Raw genomic sequence first — 26004 nt, forward strand, 5'->3', positions numbered from 1 at the left:
CATGAATTTAATGTCATCCTTTGGTATTGCATACTTGTGCCCTTAAATTGGAAAACATACATTACATCAGCACTGGTCAGGACGCTGCCATATGAGTGTGGACCACGGGTTCAGAGTGTTACTTTTCGTACAGGCAAAGCGGCCGTCCGCTACTGAGGTTACGAAGGAAAGGAAAATTGATTCATTACCACCAGTTTTAAGGAAACAAGTAACCAACTCAACTAAGTGCACGGTAAGTGTGATTAAGTTTACTTAATACCACGCTTGTAACACCATAAGCAACCGGCAGTGAAGTGCCACTTGTAACACTGTAAGCAACCGGCAGTGACCTGCCACTTGTAACACCATAAGCAACCGGCAGTGACCTGTTGTAACACTGTAAGCAACCTGCAGTGATCACTTGTAACACCGTAAGCAATCTGTAGTGATCCACGTGGAAATCCTTAAGCAATCGGCAGTGACCTGCCACTTATAATACCATAAGCAACCAGCAGCGAAGTGCCACTAATAACACCATAAGCAACCAGTAGTGACCTACTATTGTCAAACATAAATACAAACAGTGAGCTGCACCACCAAATACAGGCGGTGAGCAGTGGTTCATCGAACAAACTTTGAGACCTAACCGGAGCTGTAAATTAATATCAATAAAAGGACAAGAGGTTGTGGAAATGAATCCAGAGCAACGAAAGGGAAGGGTGAACATGGACGAAGGTGACCGAGACTCAGAGATAGAAGTTGTCCCTCCAGGGCTGAACGACCACGACTTTCTGGCAACAGAAGCTGAAGGGGGCCACCCTCTGCCTGCCTGAATGCTCAGCACCTGACTAAAATCCCGGGTCCAACATGATGGCAGAAGTGCGACGAACTGTGACTGAAATGCTGAAGGCGTACTTCACAAAGGGGGAAGAAAGGGAAGCAGCACGACATTTGGAGTTTGGGAATGGCAAATTTGAACAGTCAGAAAGTTCTCAGAACGATTCTGGGGACCCAAGTACTGGATGAATACCGAGTGCAGATGCTATTTGTGAAGTGGAAACAATAATAAATAGTCGACCCATCACACCTGCCTCGAGCGACGTGAGAGACCTGGAAGCGCTTACATCAGCCCACATCCTCCACGGTGGCCCACTTGCTGATCTGTCACCGGGAGGATGTCTGCTGAAGGACTCGTTTCAACAATGGTGGCGGCACATGCAGTTCCTAGCAGACAGCTTCTGGAAACGCTGGGTGAGGAGGTACCTTCCACTACTCCGCAAAAGACAGGGGTACATAGAACCAACTCGTAATCTCCAGAAAGGCGAACTTGTCCTCGTCACCAGAGAAGATCTTCCTCTCAACAAACGGCCATTGGACAGGGTCACGACAAACAACAGTCCCGGGAGCCAATGGTCTAGTGCGCCAGGTGCTTGTGCGAACTGCATCTGGGTAGTTCCGAAGGCCAGTGACCCGTGTATACCTTATTGAACATGCCACACTGTGATATCCCAAGGCCGGGAGTGTTATCCCCGCTAGCTTCAGCTACAGTGCTGGCGTGTGATGCCATTAAATCTTTCGACCTGTGACCTCGCCAGATGTAGAAGTGTTCACAGACAAGTCCTGGTTCTGCTGAGTGGACTGTCTTCGGCGGGTGGTGGTGCTGCCCGCCCCACCATGAGACAGATCACCCTCTTTAGTGATGCTGTGAAGAGCAGCCCTTTGCTCTCACTGGTGAACACCGACTCACAATCCTCTCCGAGAATTTGTTCTAGGACAATTTATGCAGTACTGTTGTCTCTTGGAACACCATACTGATCTGCATTGACCCACACTTGTAAGTACAGCCTAAGTGATGACATACCCCTCGGTACTGAAATATTGTTTACAGTGATCTCTCAGTTTACGAGCATCTCGGTTAACAAAATTTCTGTTAACGAATTGCCTTCCATAAGATCCTTAACTTCGGTTAACGAGCATTCCCTCGATTAACGAATTCCTTACGAGCGCCCCTCAACATGTTTTCGCTTCCACACTAGCTGTCGTATTAGTCCGCCAATACAGTAATCGGTTCTAGGGTTTAAATTCCTTACTATTTTAGTAAATATCAAGAAGTTTGTACTATACAATAATTTTAAAAGTCTTATATTAAAATTTTTAGTCATTTTAACAATTATTTAACAGAATTGAATACAGGGAAACTAGTTTTTAGCGCGCCAAACAGCCTGTCAACACACCATACAGGCGTCAGTCTCTGTGTCTTTTCAGTGGAGGTAACATCTTCCTTCAGACTCTCTTTAACATAAACGCTTGTTTTCTGTTTCCAGTCAAATTATTGGTCATTTTGAAATTTATTTTACATATTGACAATATATAATGCAGTGCAGTGTTGATTTAAAGAAAATAATCTTGAATTACACCAAGTGAACTAAAATTTTATGGGTGAAATGGCGCCATGGGGTGACTTCTCTTCCACCCCAATGCTTTCTCTTTTCCCTTCTCCTCCACCCCCATTCTAATTCCCATCATCATCATCGAGCCTTCTACATACACACCTCGAAGTAAGTGTACTTTTCTACTTTTTTTGTTGACTTTAGGCAATTTTCGGTGAGCTGGAACCAATTACCCAAAAACCCACTGAAACAATGGTTTCGGTTAACGAGCAACCTTCTGGAACGACTTGTGCTCATTAACTGAGGGACCACTGTACTCATTTCTGCCTTACCTGGAGTAATAAGGCAATGCGGATTGAAGTGTAACTAAGATTAATAGAGTTATGAAATTTGTGTTATGTCACTATGTTTAATAAAAAGTAATTAAGATAAAATTGTGTGAGACTAACTAATTATGCATCAGATGGATCACCATGTAATATTGTGAATGCCTTCTCCTCTGCAGGTTTTGACCACATCAATAAATATTGAATGCACCAAAAGGCGGGTTTCAATCATTCCCTTCGACTTGCTCGTCACCTGAATTTCCTTAACCAAGACGTTTACAGTGTCATCTACTATGCATCTGTGTCACCTATCAATGCCTCTGTGTCACCTACCATGCCTCTGTATCACCAACCATGCCTCTGTATCACCTACTATGCATCTATGTCACCTACCATGTCTCTGTGTCACCTACAATGCCTCTGTGTCACCTACCATGCCTCTGTATCATCTACCATGCATCTGTGTCAGCTACCATGTCTCTGTGTCACCTACCATGCATCTGTGTCACCTACCATGTCTCTGTGTCACCTATGTCACCTGCCATGCCTCTGTGTCACCTACCATGCCTCTGTGTCACCTACCATCTGTGTCACCTACCATGTCTCTGTGTCACCTGCCATGCCTCTGTGTCACCTACAATGCATCTGTGTCACCTACATCTGTGTCACCTACATCTGTGTCACCTACCATGCATCTGTCACCTACCATGTCTCTGTGTCACCTACCATGCCTCTGTGTCACCTGCCATGCCTCTGTGTCACCTACAATGCATCTGTGTCACCTACAATGCATCTGTGTCACCTACCATGCCTTTGTGTCACCTACCATGCCTCTGTATCACCTACCATGCCTCTGTATCACCTACTATGTCTTTGTGTCGCCTACCATGTCTCTGTGTCACCTACCATGTCTTTGTGTCACCTACCATGCTTTTGTGTCACCTGCCATGCCTCTGTGTTACCTACAATGCACCTGTGTCACCTACCATACCTCTGTGTCAGCTACCATGCCTCTGTATCGCCTACTATGGATCTGTGTCACATAACATGCCTCTGTGTCATGTACCATGCCTCTGTGTCACCCACCATACCTGTGTGTCAGCATCTACTGAGCAACTCCAGAACCAGTTACTTCTACTCACCAGACTCTACAGAACCAATCCTGTTAACATCTACATCATCATCACCATCTTCATCTTCGTCTCAATAAAGCCTCTGTCACTCCTACAAATGCCCATCTCTGTATGCAAGCCAGTCCCAGGTTACAATATAAGTGTTAAACTTTAGTTTGTACTTTTCTTTACTGCATTTTGTCATTCAATTTCTTCTTATCTCTTAAATTAAGTGATTCAAGATATATAAAAGGACTTGGGCTATGATATCGTGCACATAGGGTATGTGTTCCGATTTAAGAACGTCCTCAGAATCAGAACCCATTCGTAACCCCTGTAATTGGTTTATATCATTATTTATCGTTTTTATACATTTAATACATTCGCCGTAGGCTGAAGTTATTTTTACTGTATTATGCGTCTGAGGTGTCTCCGTAAGTTTATGAGCATATTAAAGTAATTAATCTCGATTTAGCAAACTAGTTCACTAAATGTTTCATAATACTCCCTTGAGATAAATGGACAGTATATATCAGGTGCCACTAAGAGAACTCAGGCTCTCAATTGACTCAGCCATGTCAATTTTGTTAATATTATCGACTCTGCATCTGTATTTTTCTGGCTAAATAAACTGTTTCAATATTGTGATGTCCGTCCTTGCTACCCGTAACATTGAGGAAAGGCAACGGTGACAAGTTAAAATAAGGAGTGAATAATCTAGTGGTTGAAATATATAGATGCAGCAAGTATGGAGCACTCACACAAGAATCACTGTTATCATGACACAAATTTAACTTTAAAAAAGGATAAGAAGATTATTAAGTAAAATGAGTCATTTAATAACATTTATATTAAGTTTTGATTAATATGGTTCATCAGGTACATTACATAACACAATTAAAACACAAATATGCCATTATCAAATCTTTACACCAGAATATTACCTGATTATTCTTACTTTAAACATTAAATGCACATACTATATACAACAAAAAACCCTGATAGAAATGGCAGCTCAGGTGGCAGGTCTAGGTTGCGATGGCCAACCACAAGGAACCAGGGATTACCACCATGGTTCACTACCATAAAAATATAACAATAATACCTGCAGTAGTCCTTAATACAATTTGTTGTCCACACCCCGGGAGAAGAGGAACAACGTAGACCATAGAGAAGAGACTCGGCTTACCAGGCAGACACACTTGCCTTGATACCTCGGTCTCATAGTCGGATGGGAAACTGGTTCTGATCGGTGCTCATTGGGGTTGAGTAGCTTCATGAAGCAGTTTCTTCTCCTGGTGTTAAGTTGGAGCAAGTGGTGGTTATGGTGCTAGAGTGAGGAGGGGACAGAGTCATCACATCTCCACCCGCTGAAGTCGGAGCTTCTTGGGAAGACTCGGCAGTGAAAATGAAGATGATGTCCAGATGAGAGACAATGAGCTGGTTTTGGTTAATGCGTCGGCTAACAAGTTATCCTTCCCTTTGATGTACCGTATTGTGATGTCGTAAGTTTGCAGACATAAGGACCAACGGAGCAAACACTGGTTTGAAAACTTGTTCCGATCCAAGAAAGTCAAAGGGTCGAGTGCCATATAGATAGCACTCAAACTTTTTTTATTGCAGAGATGAGGCCGAGTAGTTCCTTTTCACTGGTACTGTATGACAGTTGGTGTTTGTTGGGTTTTCAGAGTGATAGGCAATAGGATGCAGGACCTCTTTATCATTATCCTGCAGTAGAATGGCCCCTGTAGCATGGTCACTGGCGTTGGTTTGTAGGATGAAGGGAAGATCAAAGTTAGGGGACGTCAGTACAGGATCAGTGGCCAAGAACTGCTTCAGTTGTTCAAAGGAGTCCTGGCAGACAAAAGTCCAGCAGAAGGAGACTTTCCTACTGGTGAGATGAGTCAAAGGGGCAGCGACAGCAGAGGAGTCAGGTCAGTAGCACGGCAAAACCCCACCATGCCCAGGAAATGCATGAGAGCCTTTAGAGTTGTAGTGTAAGGGCGCGTGTTTTCCAACACCTACACCACCCTTATCTTTCTTACTTCTCTTGCTTTAGTTCTTACTCAGGTCTGTCACATATTCTTTTGATAGCATGGTCGAGGGTCTAGGCACATGGGTATGGTAATTCTGGTATCAAGTCACTTGGACGGAAATAAAGGTAAAATACTGTGAGAGAAATTAATACACCTAAAATACTTGGGTGTGTGGGCTGCAGACAGGATTCATGGTAACTTCAGAAGTGGGCCGCAATTGAAAGACTTCGAGGGCCACATGCGTCCCTCGGGCTGCAGTTTGCACAGCCCTGCCTTTGAGGTCTTGCAAGAGGTAATTCATAAGTCTTTGGAAGGTGGCTGGACTATTCCTCATCCCAAAAGGCATAACTAGATACTGAAATAGACCAAAAGGAGTTATGGATGCCGAGATTGACTGGGCTCTTTCAGAGAGTCTTACTTAATAGTGACCTTTAAGTAAATCTTGTTTTGAAATGAATTTAAATTGACCAACTGAATCCATTAAATTGTCTATTCTTGGTATGGGATAGGAATCTGGAACGGTCACTTGAGCTACCTACCTTCCTTGAACACAAGAAGGCTAGAAGAAGCCCAGGGGGAGCTGCTTGGAACTCCCAGGCCATTCTTCAGCAAGTAGTTCATCTCGTTGAAGAAGCCGCAAATCCAGAAACTTTTTCAGAGTGAGAGTTGTGAACTTGTGGAACAACCTGCCAGAAAGCGCTGTGATGGCACGAATGTGAGCTCATTCAAGGCCAGCGCGTAACAGAGACCTGACTGACTGCCCAAGTGGGTAACGAGCCGATCAGTGGTGAAGAGGATAAAGGTAAGTAAAAGTAATGTAACCTAAAGTTAACCTAACCTAAAGTTAACCTAACCTAAAGTTAACCTAATCTAACCTAAAGTTAACCTAACCCAATCTAAAGTTTACCTAACCTAAAGTTCACCTAACCTAACCTAAAGTTCACCTAACCTAACCCCCCAGGTAGCATAACAATGTTTAATTCTTAGATCCAATAAGCTGTATTATACTAACACAAGACAATACAGCTTACAAAGAGGAGACCTCATTGACCTTTCCTTGTTTATAAAGTACTGTACTATATTATTTGTTATTGTTTATATTATATTAATTTCTTATTGCTTGTTTGTTTATTGTTTATCCTATATTACCCTTTATTATCGCTTAATACATTGTTAAACTTATTATCCACGTCTAACATTGGTCATGAGTTTGCAGCTGGAACAGAAAGTGACTGAGTGAAATATCTGGACGTGTGGTAATTCAACAGTGTGTGAGCGCCTCCATGAAGGTGCCCGGCGCTGCTGGACAACAGCTGGAAACTGTTCAGGTGGGTTAACTGTGTACCAATGTTTCCTCTTTTTTTTTACGGGGATTAGCCCACTCTGGCACAGGTCAACGACCCACAACGGGGTCTGGGAGGCAAAACCAAAAAAAGAATCTAGAAATTAAAAATAGAGAAGAAAAGGGTTATACTGTGTTAATCTACACCACGAAGATGCCGGAAAACCAGCTTTTTAAAGTGAGATATTGTATGAGTATGGAGACACACAAGAAGGCAGAGCATTCTGCAGTTTGGCTGTGTGAGGAAAGAAGGATGTACTATAATGGGTTATTATAGTGTGACCGACATCCACAGAGAAACGGTGGCCACCGAGTGCAAGATGAGTGTTACGAGCCCATGGCCTTGCCTGCGGTACACAGGATGCCAAATCCACCGAACATTGCCCGTTAAAGTAAATGTGAAAGAGAGAGAGTGAAGCAACATTGCAGCGAAGAGAAAGGGAAGAAAGATTATTAACCTTTTTTTTTTTTTTTCATTTATTGGGCACCCCCCCTACATCCTTGTGTAAGGTGAAGCGCAGAAGCGTTTACAGCGCCCAACAGGGAAGCATGCTAAGTTCGTGCTTGCCTTATGTCTCATGAGTTAAGGACGTAGAAGCCTGAAAAGTCGAGGACGTAGAAGCCTGAAGAGTCAATGGTTTATGTCTAAGCAAGTTATTGGAAGTTCCAACAACTTGTCCCTGAATATGAATTCGCAACTTTCAACTTACAGCAGGTACCTACTTTGCTGCTAGGTGAAAGGGACGAAGGGGACGAGGAAAAGTGTCGAAACAACGTCCGCCGGCCCGGGAATCGAACCCGTGACATCTTGCTTGCGAGGCAAGAATGGTACCGCTCTACCACCAGCTCCAGATTATTAACTAAAGGAGGAGAGTAAATAAGACGAAATGCCTTTGATTCCACTCTATCTAACAGTTGGACAGAAGAAGAGCCACCCCAGATATGAGAGCAGTACTCCAAGTTAGGACGAATGAATCCCTTATATACCTGGAGCAACTGCTCAGGAGTGAAGTAGCTACGGCATCTGTACAGCATTCCCAACTTTCGGGAGGCAGCTCTAGCAATGTTGAGGATGTGTGGCTTCCATGACATATTAGAGGAAATGGTGAAGCCTAGCATATCTATTTTAGAATTTGGCAGAATGATAGCGTCCTGAAATGTGATAGGTGGGAGATCATCTAATTTGGAAAGTGTAATTGGTAAATACTGAGTTTAATTACTGTTGAATTTAACCAAGTTCTACCTCCCCATTCGGAGATGATGCACAGATCCGCATTAATAGATGAAACAATATCAGCTATAGAAACAGATCTAGTTTGAGAATTATGGGAAGGGGAAAATGTGAAGAAAAGTGAAGAGTAGAATCATCAGCATATGAATGGATAGAATTAGTTGTAGTGTGAAGTAAATCATTGATAAAAAGAAGGAAGAGAGTAGGTGAAAGAACAGAACCCTGTGGGACACCACTACTGGTAGAGAAAGAGCTAGAGATCGATCCTTCAACAACAGCTGCTATGGATCGGTTCTCAAGGAAGCTAGAGATTAGAAAACAAAGTGGGGGAGAGAAACCATAAGAGGGAAGTTTAGAAAACAAAGACTTGTGCCATACCCTAACAAATGCTTTGGAGATGTTGAGGGCTGCGACGGAAGTTTCCCCATAATCCCTAAGAGAGGATAACCAAAGATGGGTGCAGTAGGAGAGCAGATCACCAGTAGATCTCGCCTGGCGAAAGCCATACTGGTGATCCGACAAAAGAGAATGGCGTTCAAGGTGACGGAGTAAATGAGAGTTCAAGATAGTTTAAAAAATCTTAAAGAGGGATGAAGTTAGGGCAATGGGGCGATAGTTAGAGGGATTAGAATGGTCACCCTTCTTTGGGATGGGCTGAACCGTGGCATGATTCCAAGAAGAAGGAAAACTTTGGGTTTGAGGCAAAGGCGAAAGAAGCGAGCAAGCACGGGCCAGAGCTTCAGCACATTCCCTCAGAACACGAGCAGGTATTCTGTCTGGTCCATGCGCCTTACTCACATCTAACCTGGATAACACATTTGCAATCCTCCTAGTGGAGATTATAGGTAAGTGCATAGGTTCAGTAGGAGAAGCAGGAGTAGGAGGGATAGAGTGGGAATCGTCTAAGGTGGAGCTAGAGGAAAATAAGGTGCCAAAGAGATAGGCTTTGTCAGGGGGAGAGTTGGCTATAGAGTTATCAGATCGGAAGAGAAGAGGAAAATAAGGAGTGCGGAAGTTATTTCAGATGTTTTTGGTTAAGGAAGAGAAGGACACATGGTAGGTGACACAGAGGTATGGTAGGTGACACAGAGGTATGGTAGGTGACAGAGAGGTATGGTATGTGACACAGGTATGGTGGTGACACAGAGATATGGTAGGTGACACAGAGGTATGGTAGGTGACATAGGCATGGTATATGACAGAGGTATGGTAGGTGACACAGAGGTATGGTAGGTGACACAGAGGTATGATAGGTGACACAGAGGCATGGTAGGTGACATAGAGGTATGGTAGGTGACAGAGGCATGGTAGGTGACACAGAGGCATGGTAGGTGACACAGGCATGGGGAGGTGACACAAAGGCATGGTAGGTGACACAGGCATGGTAGGTGACATGAGGTATGGTAGGTGACAGAGGTATGGTAGGTGACAGATGCATGGTAGGTGACAGATGCATGGTAGGTGACACAGAGGCATGGTAGGTGACACAGAGGCATGATAGGTGACAGATGCATGGTAGGCGACACAGGCATGATAGGTGACACAGAGGAATGGTAGGTGACACAGAGGCATGATAGGTGACACAGATGCATTGTAGGTGACACAGAGGTATGGTAGGTGACACAGAGGTATGGTAGGTGACACAGGTATGGTAGGTGACACAGAGGCATGGTAGGTGACAAGTGAATAGGTGACACAAGGTATGGTCGGTGACACAGAGTCATGGTGGTGACAGCCATGGTAGGTGACACAGAGGTATGGTAGGTGACACAGCGGCATGGTAGGTGACACAGACATGGTAGGTGTTGACACAGGTATGGTGGTGACACAGAGGCATGGTGGGTGACACAGAGGTATGGTAAGTGACACAGAGCATGGTAGGTGACACAGTGTTATGGTAGGTGACACAAGGAGGCATGGTAGGTGACACAGGCATGGTAGGTGACACAGAGGTATGGTAGGTGACACAGGCATGGTAGGTGACACAGAGGCATGGTAGGTGACACAGAGGCATGGTAGGTGACACAGGCATGGTAGGTGACACAGAGGCATGGTAGATGACACAGAGGTATGGTAGGTGACACAGAGGTATGGTAGGTGACACAGTGCATGGTAGGTGACATAGGTATGGTTGGTGACACAGAGGCATGGTAGGTGACACAGTGGTATGGTAGGCGACACAGATGTATAGTAGGTGACACAGGCATCTTAGGTGACACAGGCATGGTAGGTGACACAGAGGCATGGTAGATAACACAGAAGCATATTAGGTGACACAGTGGTATGGTAGGTGACAGAGAAGTATGGTTGGTGACACAGAGGTATGGTAAGTGACACAGTGGAATGGTAGGTGACTCAGAGGCATGGTAGGTAACACAGAGGCATGGTAGGTGACACAGTGGAATGGTAGGTAATACAGAGGCATGGTTGGTGACACAGAGGAATGGTAGGTGACACAGAGGTATGGTAGGTGACACAGGCATGGTAGTTGACACAAAGGCATGGTAGGCGACACAGGCATGGTAGGTGACACAGAAGCATTTTAGGTGACACACAGGCATGGTAGATGACAGTGGAATGGTAGCTGACACAGAGGTATGGTAGGTGACACAGAGGTATGGTAGGTGACATAGAGGTATGGTTGGTGATACAGAGGCATGGTAGGTGACACAGAAGCATGTTAGGTGACACAGTGGTATGGTAGGTGACACAGGCATGGTAGGTGACACAGTGGAATGGTAGGTGACACAGGCATGGTAGGTGACACAGAGATATGGTAGGTGACGCAGAGGCATGGTAGGTGACACAGAGGTATGGTAAGTGACACAGAGGTATGGTAGGTGACACTGAGGCATGGTAGGTGACACAGAGGCATGGTAGGTGGCACAGAGGCATGGTAGGTGATGCAGAGGTATGATAGGTGACACAGAGGTATGGTAGGTGACACAGAGGCTTGGTAGGTGACACACAGGCATGGTAGGTGACTCAGAGGCATGGTAGGTGACACAGAGGTATGGTATGTGACACAGAGGCATGGTAGGCACACAGAGACATGCAGGCAACACAGAGACATGAACACAGAGACATGGTAGGTGACACAGAGACATGGTAGGTAACACAGAGACATGGTGAGATGAGACACAGAGGCATGGGTAGGTGACACAGTGGAATGGTAGGTGACGCAGAGGCATGGTAGTACACAGGTATGGGTAGGTGACACAGAGGTATGGTAGGTATCACAGAGGCATGGTAGGTGACACAGTGGAATGGTAGGTGACACAGGTGCATGGTAGGTGACACAGAGGTATGGTAGTTGACATAGAGGTATGGTAGGTAACAGAGGCATGGTGGTGACACAGTGGGTAGGTGACATAGAGTATGGTTGGTACACAGGCATGGTAGGTGACACAGCCATGGTAGGTGACACAGAGGAATGGTAGGTGACACAGAGGTATGGTAGGTGACAAAGAGGCATGGTAGGTGACACAGTAGATGGGTGACACAACGGTATGGTCGGTGACACACAGGCATGGTGAGGTGACACAGCCATGGTAGGTGACACAGAGGTATGGTAGGTGACACAGTGGCATGGTGGGTGACACAGGCATGGTAGGTGACACAGAGGCATGGTAGGTGACACAGAGGCATGGTAGGTGACACAGAGGCATGGTAGGTGACACAGAGGCATGGTAGGTGACACAGAGGCATGGTAGGTGACACAGAGGCATGGTAGGTGACACAGAGGCATGGTAGGTAACACAGAGGCATGGTAGGTGACACAGAGGCATGGTAGGTGACACAGAGGCATGGTAGGTGACACAGAAGTATGGTAGGTGACACAGAGGCATGGTAGGTGACATAGAGGTATGGTTGGTGACACAGAGGCATGGTAGGTGACACAGTGGTATGGTAGGCGACACAGATGTATTGTAGGTGACACAGGTATCTTAGGTGACACAGGCATGGTAGGTGACACAGAGGCATGGTAGATAACACAGAAGCATATTAGGTGACACAGTGGTATGGTAGGTGACACAGAGGTATGGTTGGTGACACAGAGGTATGGTAAGTGACACAGTGGAATGGTAGGTGACTCAGAGGCATGGTAGGTAACACAGAGGCATGGTAGGTGACACAGTGGAATGGTAGGTTATACAGAGGCATGGTTGGTGACACAAAGGTATGGTAGGTGACATAGAGGTATGGTTGGTGACACAGAGGCATGGTAGGTGACACAGTGGTATTGTAGGTGACACAGAGCATTGGATTCCTCGCCTGTCCTAACACTATATTTATACTCTGTTTGTTCATTTGAGGGATAACAAGCATTGCATTGACTGGGATAATGCCTCCTCAATATTACCTTGTAATTCAATTGATAGTAGGAACATCATAGAATGTAGTCTCATTAAACATACCGAAGCAGTCAGCATGAATTTGAGTAATGGTATGTACAAACTGGACAATTTTGTAATTAAGAAGATTTGTAACCAGGTGAGAAGGTTGGGTCACCTTACCCTCTGACCTGACTACCGACCGTTGCGGTGGACCTGGTCTCACCCTCCTCTGTATATATACACCTTGTTTTGTACTTCCCTTTAGTCTGTACTCACCCCTGAAGATGTGAATTGCACGAAAGCGCTTGGGAACTTCGTGTTTTATTCTTTCCTTGTGGTTATCAGCATATACCTAGATCACGCGCACCTACAGTGATTTACTTGCATGTATATATATATATATATATATATATATATATATATATATATATATATATATATATATATATACCATATGTACATTTGATGGTCCTATTGTGCTAGACTACCCTGTCTGGGTCCAGCAGCCCTGGGATTCAGTGAGTTTGAGGATTAAGTTATAGGGTGAGTGTAGGAGACTGATGACACACTGAAAGATTGTCAAAGTTAGTGAAATAAGTTAGCATATTGGTAGTAAAGAACTGACAAATTTTAGTATACAGGTGTTAGGTGTCCTTCCTCACTATATGAATGTTCCAGATACAAAAATTTTCTCTCATGAGTTTCCTAAATTACCACCTCATTTTCGTGTTATAAAAGCTTTCCCCACTTTTACAAAACTGGTTCCCGAGAAAAATTCAAATCTCGCGCCCCAGGAATCAGCTGTGGCAGCCACATCCCCCTAACCCTCTCCCTAACAGGCTGAAGTGTGAGCTATGTTATGGTAATTTTTCTACTCATAATTTCAGGTATATATACATAACTTTTTTATTTATTTACATGCACACACACAATCCTACATACAGAATGTGAAAAAAAAGGTTTTCATAAAGTAAAAAACTTAAAGGGAATAAACAGTTTTATGTGTGCCAGCAAAGGTTAGCAGGATGAGCTGGGGGGTTATGTTAGGTTTATTATTAAATCCGTAATTTCACTTTTTTATATACAGTACTCCGTAACATGCACACACAATCTTACATTGGTACACTCACTACAAAAAAGTATTTGTAAAATATTTTGCTAGACAATATGAAACATGGACGAAGGATTTTGACAACCCTACCCAGACAACAGGAGTCACAGTGATCATTTGACATCCATTGTACCCCACGTGGTGGATACTTCCTGTAGCGAGTGTTCATATTTTCCTCTAGATAGTATTTTATTAATGTTTTTAATGTGTTAGGTACAGTAGTTGTGTACTATTTATCATTAGTTAGGTTTTTCGTGTTTGTGAACTAATTTTGTGTTTTGGGGGTAATTTTATCATTGTGGAACTGAACCTATTTTTTTGCATTTGTTCTTTATTCGAGATACAAAAATTCACTTAATGATTGGTCTTTGGAACCGAACCCATTCGTATAGCTGAGATATTGTAATAATAATAATAATAATAATAATAATAATAATAATAATAATAATAATGATAATAATTCTTCCTGCAGATTGGCCGAGGTATTGTAGTGTTTGTGTGTCTCCTCTGCAAGGTGTCAGAGAAATCTGTCAAGAAACTGGTCAAGCACATAGCCAATGCATGACTGAGCCAGGATGACACTGGCAGAAAAGTATCTGCGTGTGATATACAAGGGCACACGCTCATTATACCTCAATCCATATTGGGCGGGTAAATGAAGAATAAAGCAATGCAGTACCACATGAATGTTGGCAAGGCGCTCGGGGAAGCTCTCTACCACAAGCTCTGCCAGGGAGTACGAACTGCCATGGAAGGTGTGTCCAGCGGCAATGTAAAGTGTGGAGTCTATGGAGCTCGAGAGATCTTGAGCATGGAGAGAAATGGACCTTATACCCATATAATAGAAGTGTGAGTCAAAGTACAGTAATATCTCCGTTAGCCGTAATGCCTCAAACCCGGAAATCTCAAATAGCGGGAATTAAAATTTGCTCGGAAAATCATTCCCAAAGCTGGAATTTTCCCAAAATTTCCAGCGTTAGGAACAAATTTTCCAAGGTTGAAAATCGAGAGAATTTTCTGAAAATGTTCTGAATAAAGATGAAAGTTAAAGTATTTTGGGGGGAACTTGACCTGACCTGACTCAATGTCAGGTGGAGGTAGGGTGGGGGATTAGTGGTCTCATATTACTGACCTGATGGAATGTCAGGTCACCCTTTCCTGGGTGGGGGGTTAGTGGGTTTCATGACCTGAAGATGTCTTGAATAAACACGAAACCGAAAATGTATTTTAGGGAGATTGTTATAATTACACCTAGACCCCGACTTACGACGGGGTTAGGGACCCAAATCCAGGTCGTAAGTCCGACATGGTCGTAAGTCCGACATAGATAAAAAAAAAAAAAAAAATTAATAAAAAATCTACAATGAAATACAGTACAGTAAAAGTAATGAATAATGATGAATGGATACAGTACAGTGAAAGTAATAAATAATAAGGAATGGATACAGTGTGACTGAGCACTTAACCTTTAATGTAGTCAGCTGAATGCACATGGGGCCCCATAATTTTCTAATTATACATGGAGACTACATTAACTGGAAACGTTTCGGTATAGAAAATGCGTGTGTCATTTAAAAAAAAAAAAAAAATTTCTTTATCTATATCTGAGGTGGTCGTAAGTCCCGACGGTCGTAAGTCCACGTAGTCGTAAGTCGGGGTCTAGGTGTATATGTATAAATGAGCAAAGTTGTATCCCTTCATCATTACATTACATAACATTTTAAAATATGGAGTGAGAAAGGTGTGGGTGATGGAGTGGAAAGGAGTGGTAACATGCACCAGTGTTGCCAAGCAATAAGCTCTTCAACAGCTGATCTTTTAATTCACCTCCATGCAGTCACACAACAAGACCCTCACTGGATGTTTGTTGTCGTAATCCGTGTGTGTGTGTGTGTCGCGCGTGCGTGTGTGTGTTTTTTTTTTAAGAGTTTGTTCAGGTGGTGAGGTAACATGCCAAGACACTAACCACCCCGTTAAGTACTGTACTGAGGTGTCCCTCAAGACTCATTTAGTTTAAAACTCGGGTTGAAACAAGACGACCCTCTTCAAGGGAAGATGTTGCTTAATAGTACGGGCATATCACAGCACACACATTAACAGCACTACTAAACCATTGTCTTATAACATTTTACATTATAATTTCTATTTTAAAATTAATTGATACATGATAGCTTGGCAGGACTACTTTTGTACCTAGACAACTGGTCAATGAATAAACCAGGGCATATGGAGACTCATTATACATTAATGATGTCACAAAGCTTTGAAACTGCAACCACATAAATTATCACAACCTGTACTTGCCAACAGTGCGTAACAGGGACTTAACCACTAGCGCACCCAAGGGGTGGGCCCATGAGGCCCGGGGTTCCCCCCCCCCCTTAAGCCCACGGTTCCTTAACCGTCTGTGGTCAGATGCTGGAATCCTACATGTCACCCCCTGGTCAGGCAAAAGTGAATTTTTTCTGCCTAATAGGTCCCATTTGGTCCCGATCGGAGTTAGTCTCCGATCTGTATACTCAAAACAAATATTTGGCAGTGGACTCCGTAAGCGAGTCTGTATCCAAGGCCATAACTTATAGGATCTCCTTAGGTGCTGTAACACCCTCATCCTAGGGATGTGGTGCTGACCGGTGTGAGTAGCTCTCGGGCGTTTGACCCAGACGGACGTTTGCGCGTTCTGCCAAGGAAAACGACCACGTGGCCTTGTGCCTTCCCTCCGCACATTTCATCAGTGTTGCAAGTAAACTTTTTATTCGATCTCAGACAGTGCTTAGATAGGGCGGAGAAGAATTTAACAATAGCTAACAGAGTGCTCCTTTTGCAGGGTTACGAGAACCCACTTGGTCTGTGTTTATTGGTCGGTTTGGAAGATATAGCTGGCAACGCACGAGGCGAACAGGTGTCTCTGACGACTAACTACGTGGGACCAGCAGCCGCACTTTGGTCGGTGGTCGATCTGGTTCATCAAATCTCCCCACCTTGGTTCATACAACACCACATCTCTTCAGTCAGTCAGTGAAAAATCTTACTAACGGGAAAGTAGAACCCCTCCCTAGCTGGGCAGGGTTCACCTGGTTGTACTCTGAGCTGGCCTAACTAGGCGGGCTGACGATCACTCTCTTCCTGTCCATAAAGTACCGGGAGTAAACTGAGTGCAGACTGAGTGAATGAAAGGTCACACGCAGGGACCAGGAGTCTAGTGGTTACATAGAGACGTTCATCTCCCCGGTATTGGGTGTATATGATTGATATAACCAAGTCCAGGTGTGTAATCAACGCTCCTCATGGTTGATTGCACACGTGGGATTGCTGGTTCGGGATTTTCTTTGAGGGGCGCTTCCACTGCATTACCATCCACTATAACTAAAAAAAAAAACAATAACTAATAGTGAGATTATTCCGACCGGTTACAATTGGTAGCAGAGCGTAGGTTATTCGTGACTGATAGTTCTGTGGTTGGGATAATAAACGAAATCATGGATGGCTAGAAATGGTAGAGTGTGTGACCCCAGTTCTACTCATGATCGCCGCGGGGATGGGCTGTTTGTGGTTGACGGTACGGCTGTACCTGGAGAGAGGGAGAGACAGCCGGGGCTTAGTACAGCTGAGGGAGGAGTTCGTGGAAGTAAGGGGGGAGTATCGGGAAAACATTGAACAGTTCAAGGGAGAGTGTCAGACGGGTGAACAAGATCAGGGGGGAGTATCAGACACAATTGCAGGAGTTAAGGGGAGTATCAGACCCAAGTGGAAAAGTCAGAAGGGGAACATCGACAACACCTAGCTCAGTTGGGGGATGCGCTAGACAGGGTAGAGACACAGTGTCAAACACAGCATGAAGAGCCGATGTGTGAGATAAAGAAGTACAATACTAGAGCGGGAGTTAGTTTTGGTTCCGGGTTGACCATGTCTAAGTTAGACGGTAGGACAGGGTCAGAGATAGACGGAGACGAAGCCGGCCGAATACAATTCATAGTAAAGCATCTTGTGGGGCCTGTAGCAGATCGTGTATACAGTGCACTCAGAGATTGGGAAACGGTAGACGAGTTAACTAACTATTTGAAGCAGCATTTCGGCGAACACATGGACGCAATCACTCGGAAACAAGGGAGCAACGAAACTCTCCTTGAATATTACGATGCAATGCTCGAATTAAATGACGAATTAGGCCACAATAGACAGAAATATGATGATGTCATGTTGGGAGGTGCTATCATTCGGGGACTAAAGGGGTCAAGAAGTCGTGAGTGGTTAGCGGGGGAGATCAAGAAGAGTCCCCAATGCAGTCTAGATGAATGGATCATGGGGCTGAAAGAGGAGGAACACAGACTAGAGTCCTTGAGTGAAGAAGCACTGAACGGTGGACACTGAGAGGCGCCTGCCGGACCACCCAGGGTTAACGGAGGAGAAAACGGTGCGTAGGCTGGGGGCCCAAACCCACCGAGATGCTATGCATGCGGACAGGAGGGACACCTCAGCTTCCACTGCATGAGCAGGTATGGACCAGGAGAAAATGTCCTAAGGGGATACGTGGCCAATGGCCAGTATCGGACTGGAGGTGACAGAACTAGCCGTCGGGAAACGGCCAGGGCCAGGTAGTCCCCACCAACTGCCCAGGTAGTCCCCACCAACTGCCCATGGCCCAACCAATAGACTACTCTGGCGATGTTATGAACCAAGAGAGAGAGGACCCATGGTCAGTATGACCAATTTAATCACGACAGAAGGTATCTTGAAGCTGAAAGCAGTCTCCCAAGTTCTCGGTGCTGGTAGCAGGTCGTGAAATGTGGAGTCTAGCAGATATTGGGGCAGAAGTGTCGTTAATTGATGAGAACTTCTACTGTAGAGAGCTGGAGCCTGCAGGTGTGGTGTTACAGCCCACTCGGGTACGGGTAAGAGGGGCGTCAGGGTCCTCCGTACCGTGTGTTGGGTGTAATCGGGTCACTATGGTCGTATGTGGGGTGAAAGTTACAGATGTGGGGCTGCTGGTTTGTCCAGGGATTGAGACCCGGGGTAAGGGTCAGTCGCATGTTGGGTTGTTGGGCATGAATGTGTTGGGTGAGATCGCAGAGATCTAGCCGCACAAGTACCACTTGTGCAGGAAAGCCAGAAGCACCGCCCAGTGGGAAGATTGCCTGAATGAGGTTAGACAGATATGTCCGGCAGAGTCCACCAGTCTGGGGTATTGTACAACGGAGAGAAGGAAAAAACCAACCATCCCTCCCCGGAGTAGTCAGTTGCCTGAAGGCGTGATAGTGTTGCCGACAGCCGTGAGAGTGGTGAGAGGCATGACCCAGGTGTTAGTGGGAAATCTGTCTGAGCGTCGTAGGAAATTGAGGAGCAATTGGCGGATTGGGAAGGTGGCTTCCGGGATGGAAGTCGAGGCAGCCACCAGTGAGGAGGTGTATGTGAGGACAGTCCAACAGGATGCCCGGACTGAGGTCAAAGTACACACTGAGAACATGAATGAGGAACAAGAGCGTAAAGTTAGGGGTTTAGTAGATGAGTTTAGCGATATTTTTGAAGGAGAGGGCCAGCCCATAGGAACGGCCATTGGGGTTCAGCATGAGATCCCAGTGACAACAGACAGGCCAGTTTGGGTGCCATACCGGAGGATCCCTCCAAACCAAGTGCCAGAGGTGAAGCAACACATTAGCCAGTTGTTAGATCAGGGAGTAATCCATCATAGTGAGAGTCCGTACTCTGCCGCCATTGTAGTAGTGAGGAAAAAGGTTGTTACATATATGACAGTTTCACAAGTAGCTGTCATATTCACGGTAACAATCACCTCAACAGACACACACTTGGTAAAGGTAGAGATATTATGTTCTCCCCATATTTTTTTTAATTAATTTTTATTAATAATAAAAATAATAATCATAATAATAATAATAATAATATTATTATTATTATTGTTATTATTATATTTTTGCCCCCAGGTTCTGATCTGGATTATTGGCCTGTGACCTGGTGGGCTTGTAGGGTTACGTTAAGTTATGTCTGGTACTCAGGATGACTGGATGGAAACTCTAGGGTGGTGGTTTTCTTATATAAAATATATTATATACTTGTACAAAACAGTCTGGTGCTGGAGATGCCGTGTGGTGAGAAGCTTGCTTAGAAGACACGTTGGGTGAGTAGCGTGCTGGAGCTTCGTTAGAGGAGATGTTGCATGTTGCTGGCCTCCAGGTTGAATGAGAGCTGGACAGCGAGGAGCTTGCTCGAAGGGGGTGTTGCGTGTTCAGGAACGTAGGGTAGAATGAGTCTCAATGACGAGACTGAGAGCTTATATACACGGCAGCCGGGAGTAAACCCGAATGCAAGTGTCACAGGTGGTCCCGTGAGAAACTCGCCGGAAGCTAGGATACTGTCGCATTGGAATGCGGCTAGGCTTGTCAGATGTAAGGAAGAGTATCGCAGGTGGCAGCCCCCGTGAGAACCTCGCCGGTGGTTGAATTCCGTTGCTATGGGATACGGCTACGCTGTTGCAGGGGAGAGATCCACTGCAGACTAATCCCGAAAAAAAGCACAACCCAAGAAAGCATTTGCTTCAAGAGAAGGAGAGGAAACCAAACTGCAATTGCTATAATGACAGAAATCATCTCCAAAGAAAAAAACAACAACATGGTAACCAAGTAAGCCTTGTGAGGAGAGGCGTTGCCAAAGCCTTTGATAAAGTGTGACACACAGGCCTAAAGTACCAAATTTTACAACTACACCTGCCCCCAAAAGCGAGAGAATCCTGTGCGACTACCTCCGAAGCAGAAGAGCACAACTGCAAATTGGTATGTATCTAGGACCAATCATAGGCTTTGAAAGTGGAGTGCCCCAGGAGGGCGTCCTGTCCCCAATATTATTCACCCTATTTACAAGCAACCTCCCAGAACCAACATAACATAGCGAACATATCATCTTCGCAGACGACATCACACAATTCATATCATACCATGGGAAGTCAGAGGTAATGATGGCAAGCTATATAGCACATGCAATAAAGAACATAAATGATTATGAAAGAAAATATAAGATCAAAACAAATATTACCAAATTTCAAGTCAAACTGTCAAACAAAAGGTCGAACCAGTCATCGTGGATAGAGAACTATACCCATACTCCGATGAAGGCACCATATTAGGACTCAAGATCACAAAAACCTGGATATCAAAACTTCATTAAAGAAAAGGACAACAAACTACGCAGCAAGATTTAAACAATTAGGAGATTCCAAAACCCGCATACACAAAACAACTAAAACTATATTCGACACTAATAAAATCAATAATAATCTACCCGCCTGTACCAAACAACGCATTCAATGAAACAAGAATCAAGATACTACAAACAATACAAAATAAATGTTTACGATTTATATATATCACCATATATGAACACGGGATAACAAACGGATAATTGTTAATAGGGAAGCCAGCATCGAGGCAGTAAATGTAGACATGTACAGTAGGGGGCAGGGAAAAAACACTTTTATTTGAGTTGCAGGCTGCACTTTTCAGGCATCATTTGTATGGCTGTAACAAACACCTGTGCAAAATTTCATGCCATTTCATGCATACTTACCCTGCCGCATCGCGAACGACTTTTTGTCAACTTTTAGTGTATACCAAAAATTAGGTGTCATTTAATGTTTTCCAGGATAATGATAAATTTTACATGGGTGACATCGATTTAATTCACATGTTATTTTACAGGTACACCGTATAGAAAATCATTACAAGTTCATATTGAAATTCTTTTTTGTGCGGAACCTTGGCATCATTTTCCTAGACAATAATCTTTGCCTAATATATCCATCTCTCGATTCGTATCCCGTCACTTCAGTGCAAGCTTCAGTCATCACTTTTATGCCTCTCTCGACCGCCTGAGTGCTGTTTGGCCACTTGGGCACCACTAATGGTGTCTCAAGAATGTCATTAACCTGTAGATTTGACAGAGAAGCAATGTAAGGAGGCTCAGTCTTGAGTTCATTCCTCCAGTTAATCATGGAATGATAGTTTTTTGCTTGCCACTTTAGTTTCGGAGTCACCACCTTTCTCATGTTGACTACAGGAGGCACATCCTCATTCCCATCTCCATCTTTACCCTCCTCATCATTATAGTTTAACAAATTCTCGTCAACAGCAGCATCAGAATCTTCCTCCTCCTCTTCAGATCTGCCAGTGCATTCTTCCTTTTGCTGATTCTCCTCTCTAATTTTTCTTATCATTGAGACAGCTTTTTCTCTAACAGTCATGTCCTCATCTGCACACATACCAAGAAGAAGTTGATCTGTGTGGGCGAAGTATGCATTTCTCTGGACAGCCTTCTTCACTATCGTCTCCTCCTCACTATTCAGGTGTTTCATATATAGCAGGGACTGGAATACGTTCCTTGAGCCGTGTGTTACGTAAGGGTGTATCTTGATGTAAAACCACATTGGAGCACTGAACTTTATTATTGTAATGACAATTCTTTTCAACTCATGGCTAGGTCTTGATGTTGCTACATACAGCCTGAGGATTCTACTCCACAAGGTGTTCCACCTTGACACACAGGGAGGACCTGGCTAAATAGCAGCAAAGTCATCTTCAACAACACCTGTGATAACTCCTTTACAAATCCTATACAGGTATTTCTGATCCCAGGACAGATCTTTCTCCACTTCATCATTAAACACAGGGAAATCAGGGAAACTGACTGGCTGGAAGGCGACAACTGGAAGCTCAGACAAAGACTCCTTGATCTGCTTTCCAATGGGACCACGCCAATGCTCAGGACCACTTGGTTTACCATCATAGTGATAAAAAACTGCGCGGAAAGGCAGCTCATTTCCGTGAAGCTGACATATGAAATAATGGAGCGGGTGACCAAGTAACATTTCAAGATGATGAATGACTCCATTTTCTGATCCTACATTTACATTGGTTCCATCACAACCAACACACACAATGGGCTGCTGGGTTAGATTTTTCTCCACCAGAAACTCGTGAATAGTTTTGGCAATCTGCTTTCCGTGTCCAGTCTTGGGAGTCACATGTGTGAGATATTCATTGCCAGGCTCAACCATGATGTCATAATGATCTTTCACCATCATCCTCGAACTCCATTTCTCGGTCTTCTCATTCTTTATCATCACACGAGTGGCGGTCTTCTTACCATCAAAATAGAGTGACGTCAAATTATCTAAACTAGCCATCTCAATTTCTTGCCTCTTAAATCGGTATTTTTGTCTCGCATCCCGCAGCTTATGTGGTCCAATAACCTGACTCTTGTCATCCTTTGTGATAATGCCATTGTCAGTTAAGGTGGCAGTACCAATGGCAGCTCCAGCATAATCACTAATCAAGTATCGGTCACAAGCGGCAGCCAGTGTAGGGAGTCTTGTCCGGTTCTGTGAACTGGTGTCTGTCAGAACCCTTGGATCAGGGACAAAATCAGCATCAGTATTGACGAGAGGAATATCTCTTGAATCATCTGAATTATCCTCAACATAAGGAATATCTCCAGCTACCAGATATCTATGTTTTTGCTCAAGCTGTCTCCTAACTCTGTCCGCATCATGCTTCTCTCTTGCCGTCACTCTGTCCCACATCTTCGTCACTTTCATGTCAACCCCTGCAATCTTCATCTTCCTATCACCTCGCTGGTCAAGGAGAAACTGCACCTCACGTTTGGGAACTTTTATAACACAATTACATGCCAGGTGATATCCGTCACACTCCTTAACTATGCACCATACTCATCTGCAACAAGACAACTTAAATGAAATAAGAGATATGAAAAAAAAGTTGATAAACACTGAACAGAACATTGCACCGCCACAGCGGCTGTTTGGCTAGTACTGTAGGTAAATTTAAAAATTTCAGTAGAAAATGCGGCAGACTAAACCTCGACATATCAGCTTCAAATTTGGCATGGAGTCTTAGATATGTATAAGGAACAATGCCTGAAGAGTGCAGTGTTGAGCAAAATTTCACTGCCCCCTAATGTACAGCAAAGTTAAAAGAACGTGGGAGTAAGTAGAAGAGTTAAAGTTAGAAGCTGGAACTCACTGGCTCGATAATGAAATGGAAAGAAGAGTGAGAGAACACGCGTGGTTCAGATCCAGCAGAACAAGACTAAACAACCCAACACCAATACCAAGATACAACTAACAACCTCAAAGCAATACAATAACAAAATAAAACAAAAAATCGCATTGAATGAATAGTCAATTAAAACACCGCTAACACAAACGTCAACCATATCAATTAAAATAAAAAGATAGAACTACCTCCTTGTGAACCAAAGTAGAAGGTTGGATCCTACAACACTTCCTTACAAAAACTTTTTCCTATGTTAAACAAAAGATTCAATTTTTAAAAGAAGGGTGTCACTAACGGAGAGTATCTCATATATATATATATATATATATATATATATATATATATATATATATATATATATATATATATATATATATATATATATATATATATATATATATATATATATATATATATATATATATATGTATATACATATATATTTCATTAGCCCAATAAACACGCTGACTTCTACATACAATCAACACCTGGCGGGTTGAGGTGTTGATTGTATATATATATATATATATATGCTGATAACCACAAGGAAAGAAAACACGAAGTTCGTGTTTTCTTCTTTCCTTGTGGTTATCAGCATATACCTAGATCACGCTCAACTACAGTGATTTACTTGCACATATATATACATATATATATATATATATATATATATATATATATATATATATATATATATATATATATATATATATATATATATATATATATATATATATATATATAAATAAATATATATATATATATATATATGTGTGGGGAACTCAGGTGGTCCTTACAATCAGGGGTAAAGGAAACACACTGATGTCAAGTCCGTAAGTTCTATTTCTGGGACAAACACAAAAGGAGTTAAGACAGGGTAAACAGCCTCCTGTCTTGGAATCTCTCTGGGTATCTCTATCTGCGCATGCGCGTACAGCGCGCATGTGCCAAAACATGAACTAAAAATCCGTGACAAAGGGGTATGATTGTAAAACATATAATACAGAGACCTGAATCAATAATGGTAAATAGTACAGAGTTACATATTACAGCCATATTCGTCTCATATATCTACAATATATATATATATATATATATATATATATATATATATATATATATATATATATATATATATATATATATATATATATATATATATATATATATACATATATATGTGTGTGTGTGTGTGTGTGTGTGCGTGCATATTCAGAAATTTCAGAGTAATTTCAAACGCCGCGCCATTGGCGTCATATATATATACTATCTGCTATATATATATATATATATACATATATATGTATTGTGTGTATGTGTATTGTATTGCGTGCGTAATAATTTAAATTTCAGGTAATTTCAAACGCGCGCCGTGAAAGTCACTGAGTTTTTCAAGATTCGTCTGAGGGAAGGGGCGCTCCCACTTAGCGAGAGGTTGTGGAACCTAGGCCTATATGATATTAAATGTAATTTGCCAATTAATGATGAGATTCATGAAGTTAAGGGACTATTATTGAATTTGGAATTATTATAGATCGTTTATCAGTCTGAACCAAATATTTTTGAAGTCCCAAGGTTGTGGATTAGGCGGAAATATGTCGCGTAGGCCCTAATCTGACGCCCATGAGAGGACACAGGCTGGCTACAGCTCTCAGTAACACGACAGCATTCGGACCCCAACAAGACGTCCTGGCGTCAAATCACGAAATAGTCAAAGTGACCTGGTCACCTGTGTTGCGCTATAGCAGTATTACAAGTAAGTCTCATTCGATCCTCAGACAGGGTTTTGAATGGCTGCAGTGATAAAGTTATCAAGAGCTAACTTTGCGGGCGGTGATTTACCCATTTCAGGGTTTCCGTCAGAACCCACTTGACTGCGAGAAATTGACTGCGAGTGATGACTGCGAGAGATTGACTGCCGTTTGGGGGCTGCGTTGATGATTGAGGATTGTCACCGTTGGTCCCGATCAGTGTAGGCCTGTCACTGTTTAGCGGGAGTATCAAAGGATCTCTTGAGGTGAATCTAGCCGTCTGGGTGCCCAGCTGACGACGGGACGATCG

General features: G+C 43.5%; 1 protein-coding gene across 1 annotated transcript; it reads left to right on the forward strand.

Annotated features, from left to right (window-relative positions):
- Positions 1-846: 846 nt before the first annotated feature.
- On the forward strand, positions 847-14717 carry LOC121856547 (D-aminoacyl-tRNA deacylase 2-like). The gene is given in 4 exon segments (XM_042352144.1): positions 847-994; positions 6353-6455; positions 7081-7165; positions 14337-14717. Coding segments are annotated over 4 exon segments (717 nt in total).
- The last annotated feature ends 11287 nt before the right edge of the window (positions 14718-26004 follow it).

The sequence above is a fragment of the Homarus americanus genome, unplaced genomic scaffold (assembly GCF_018991925.1).
Source record: "Homarus americanus isolate GMGI-L3 unplaced genomic scaffold, GMGI_Hamer_2.0 scaffold32264, whole genome shotgun sequence".
Classification (NCBI taxonomy): domain Eukaryota; kingdom Metazoa; phylum Arthropoda; class Malacostraca; order Decapoda; family Nephropidae; genus Homarus; species Homarus americanus.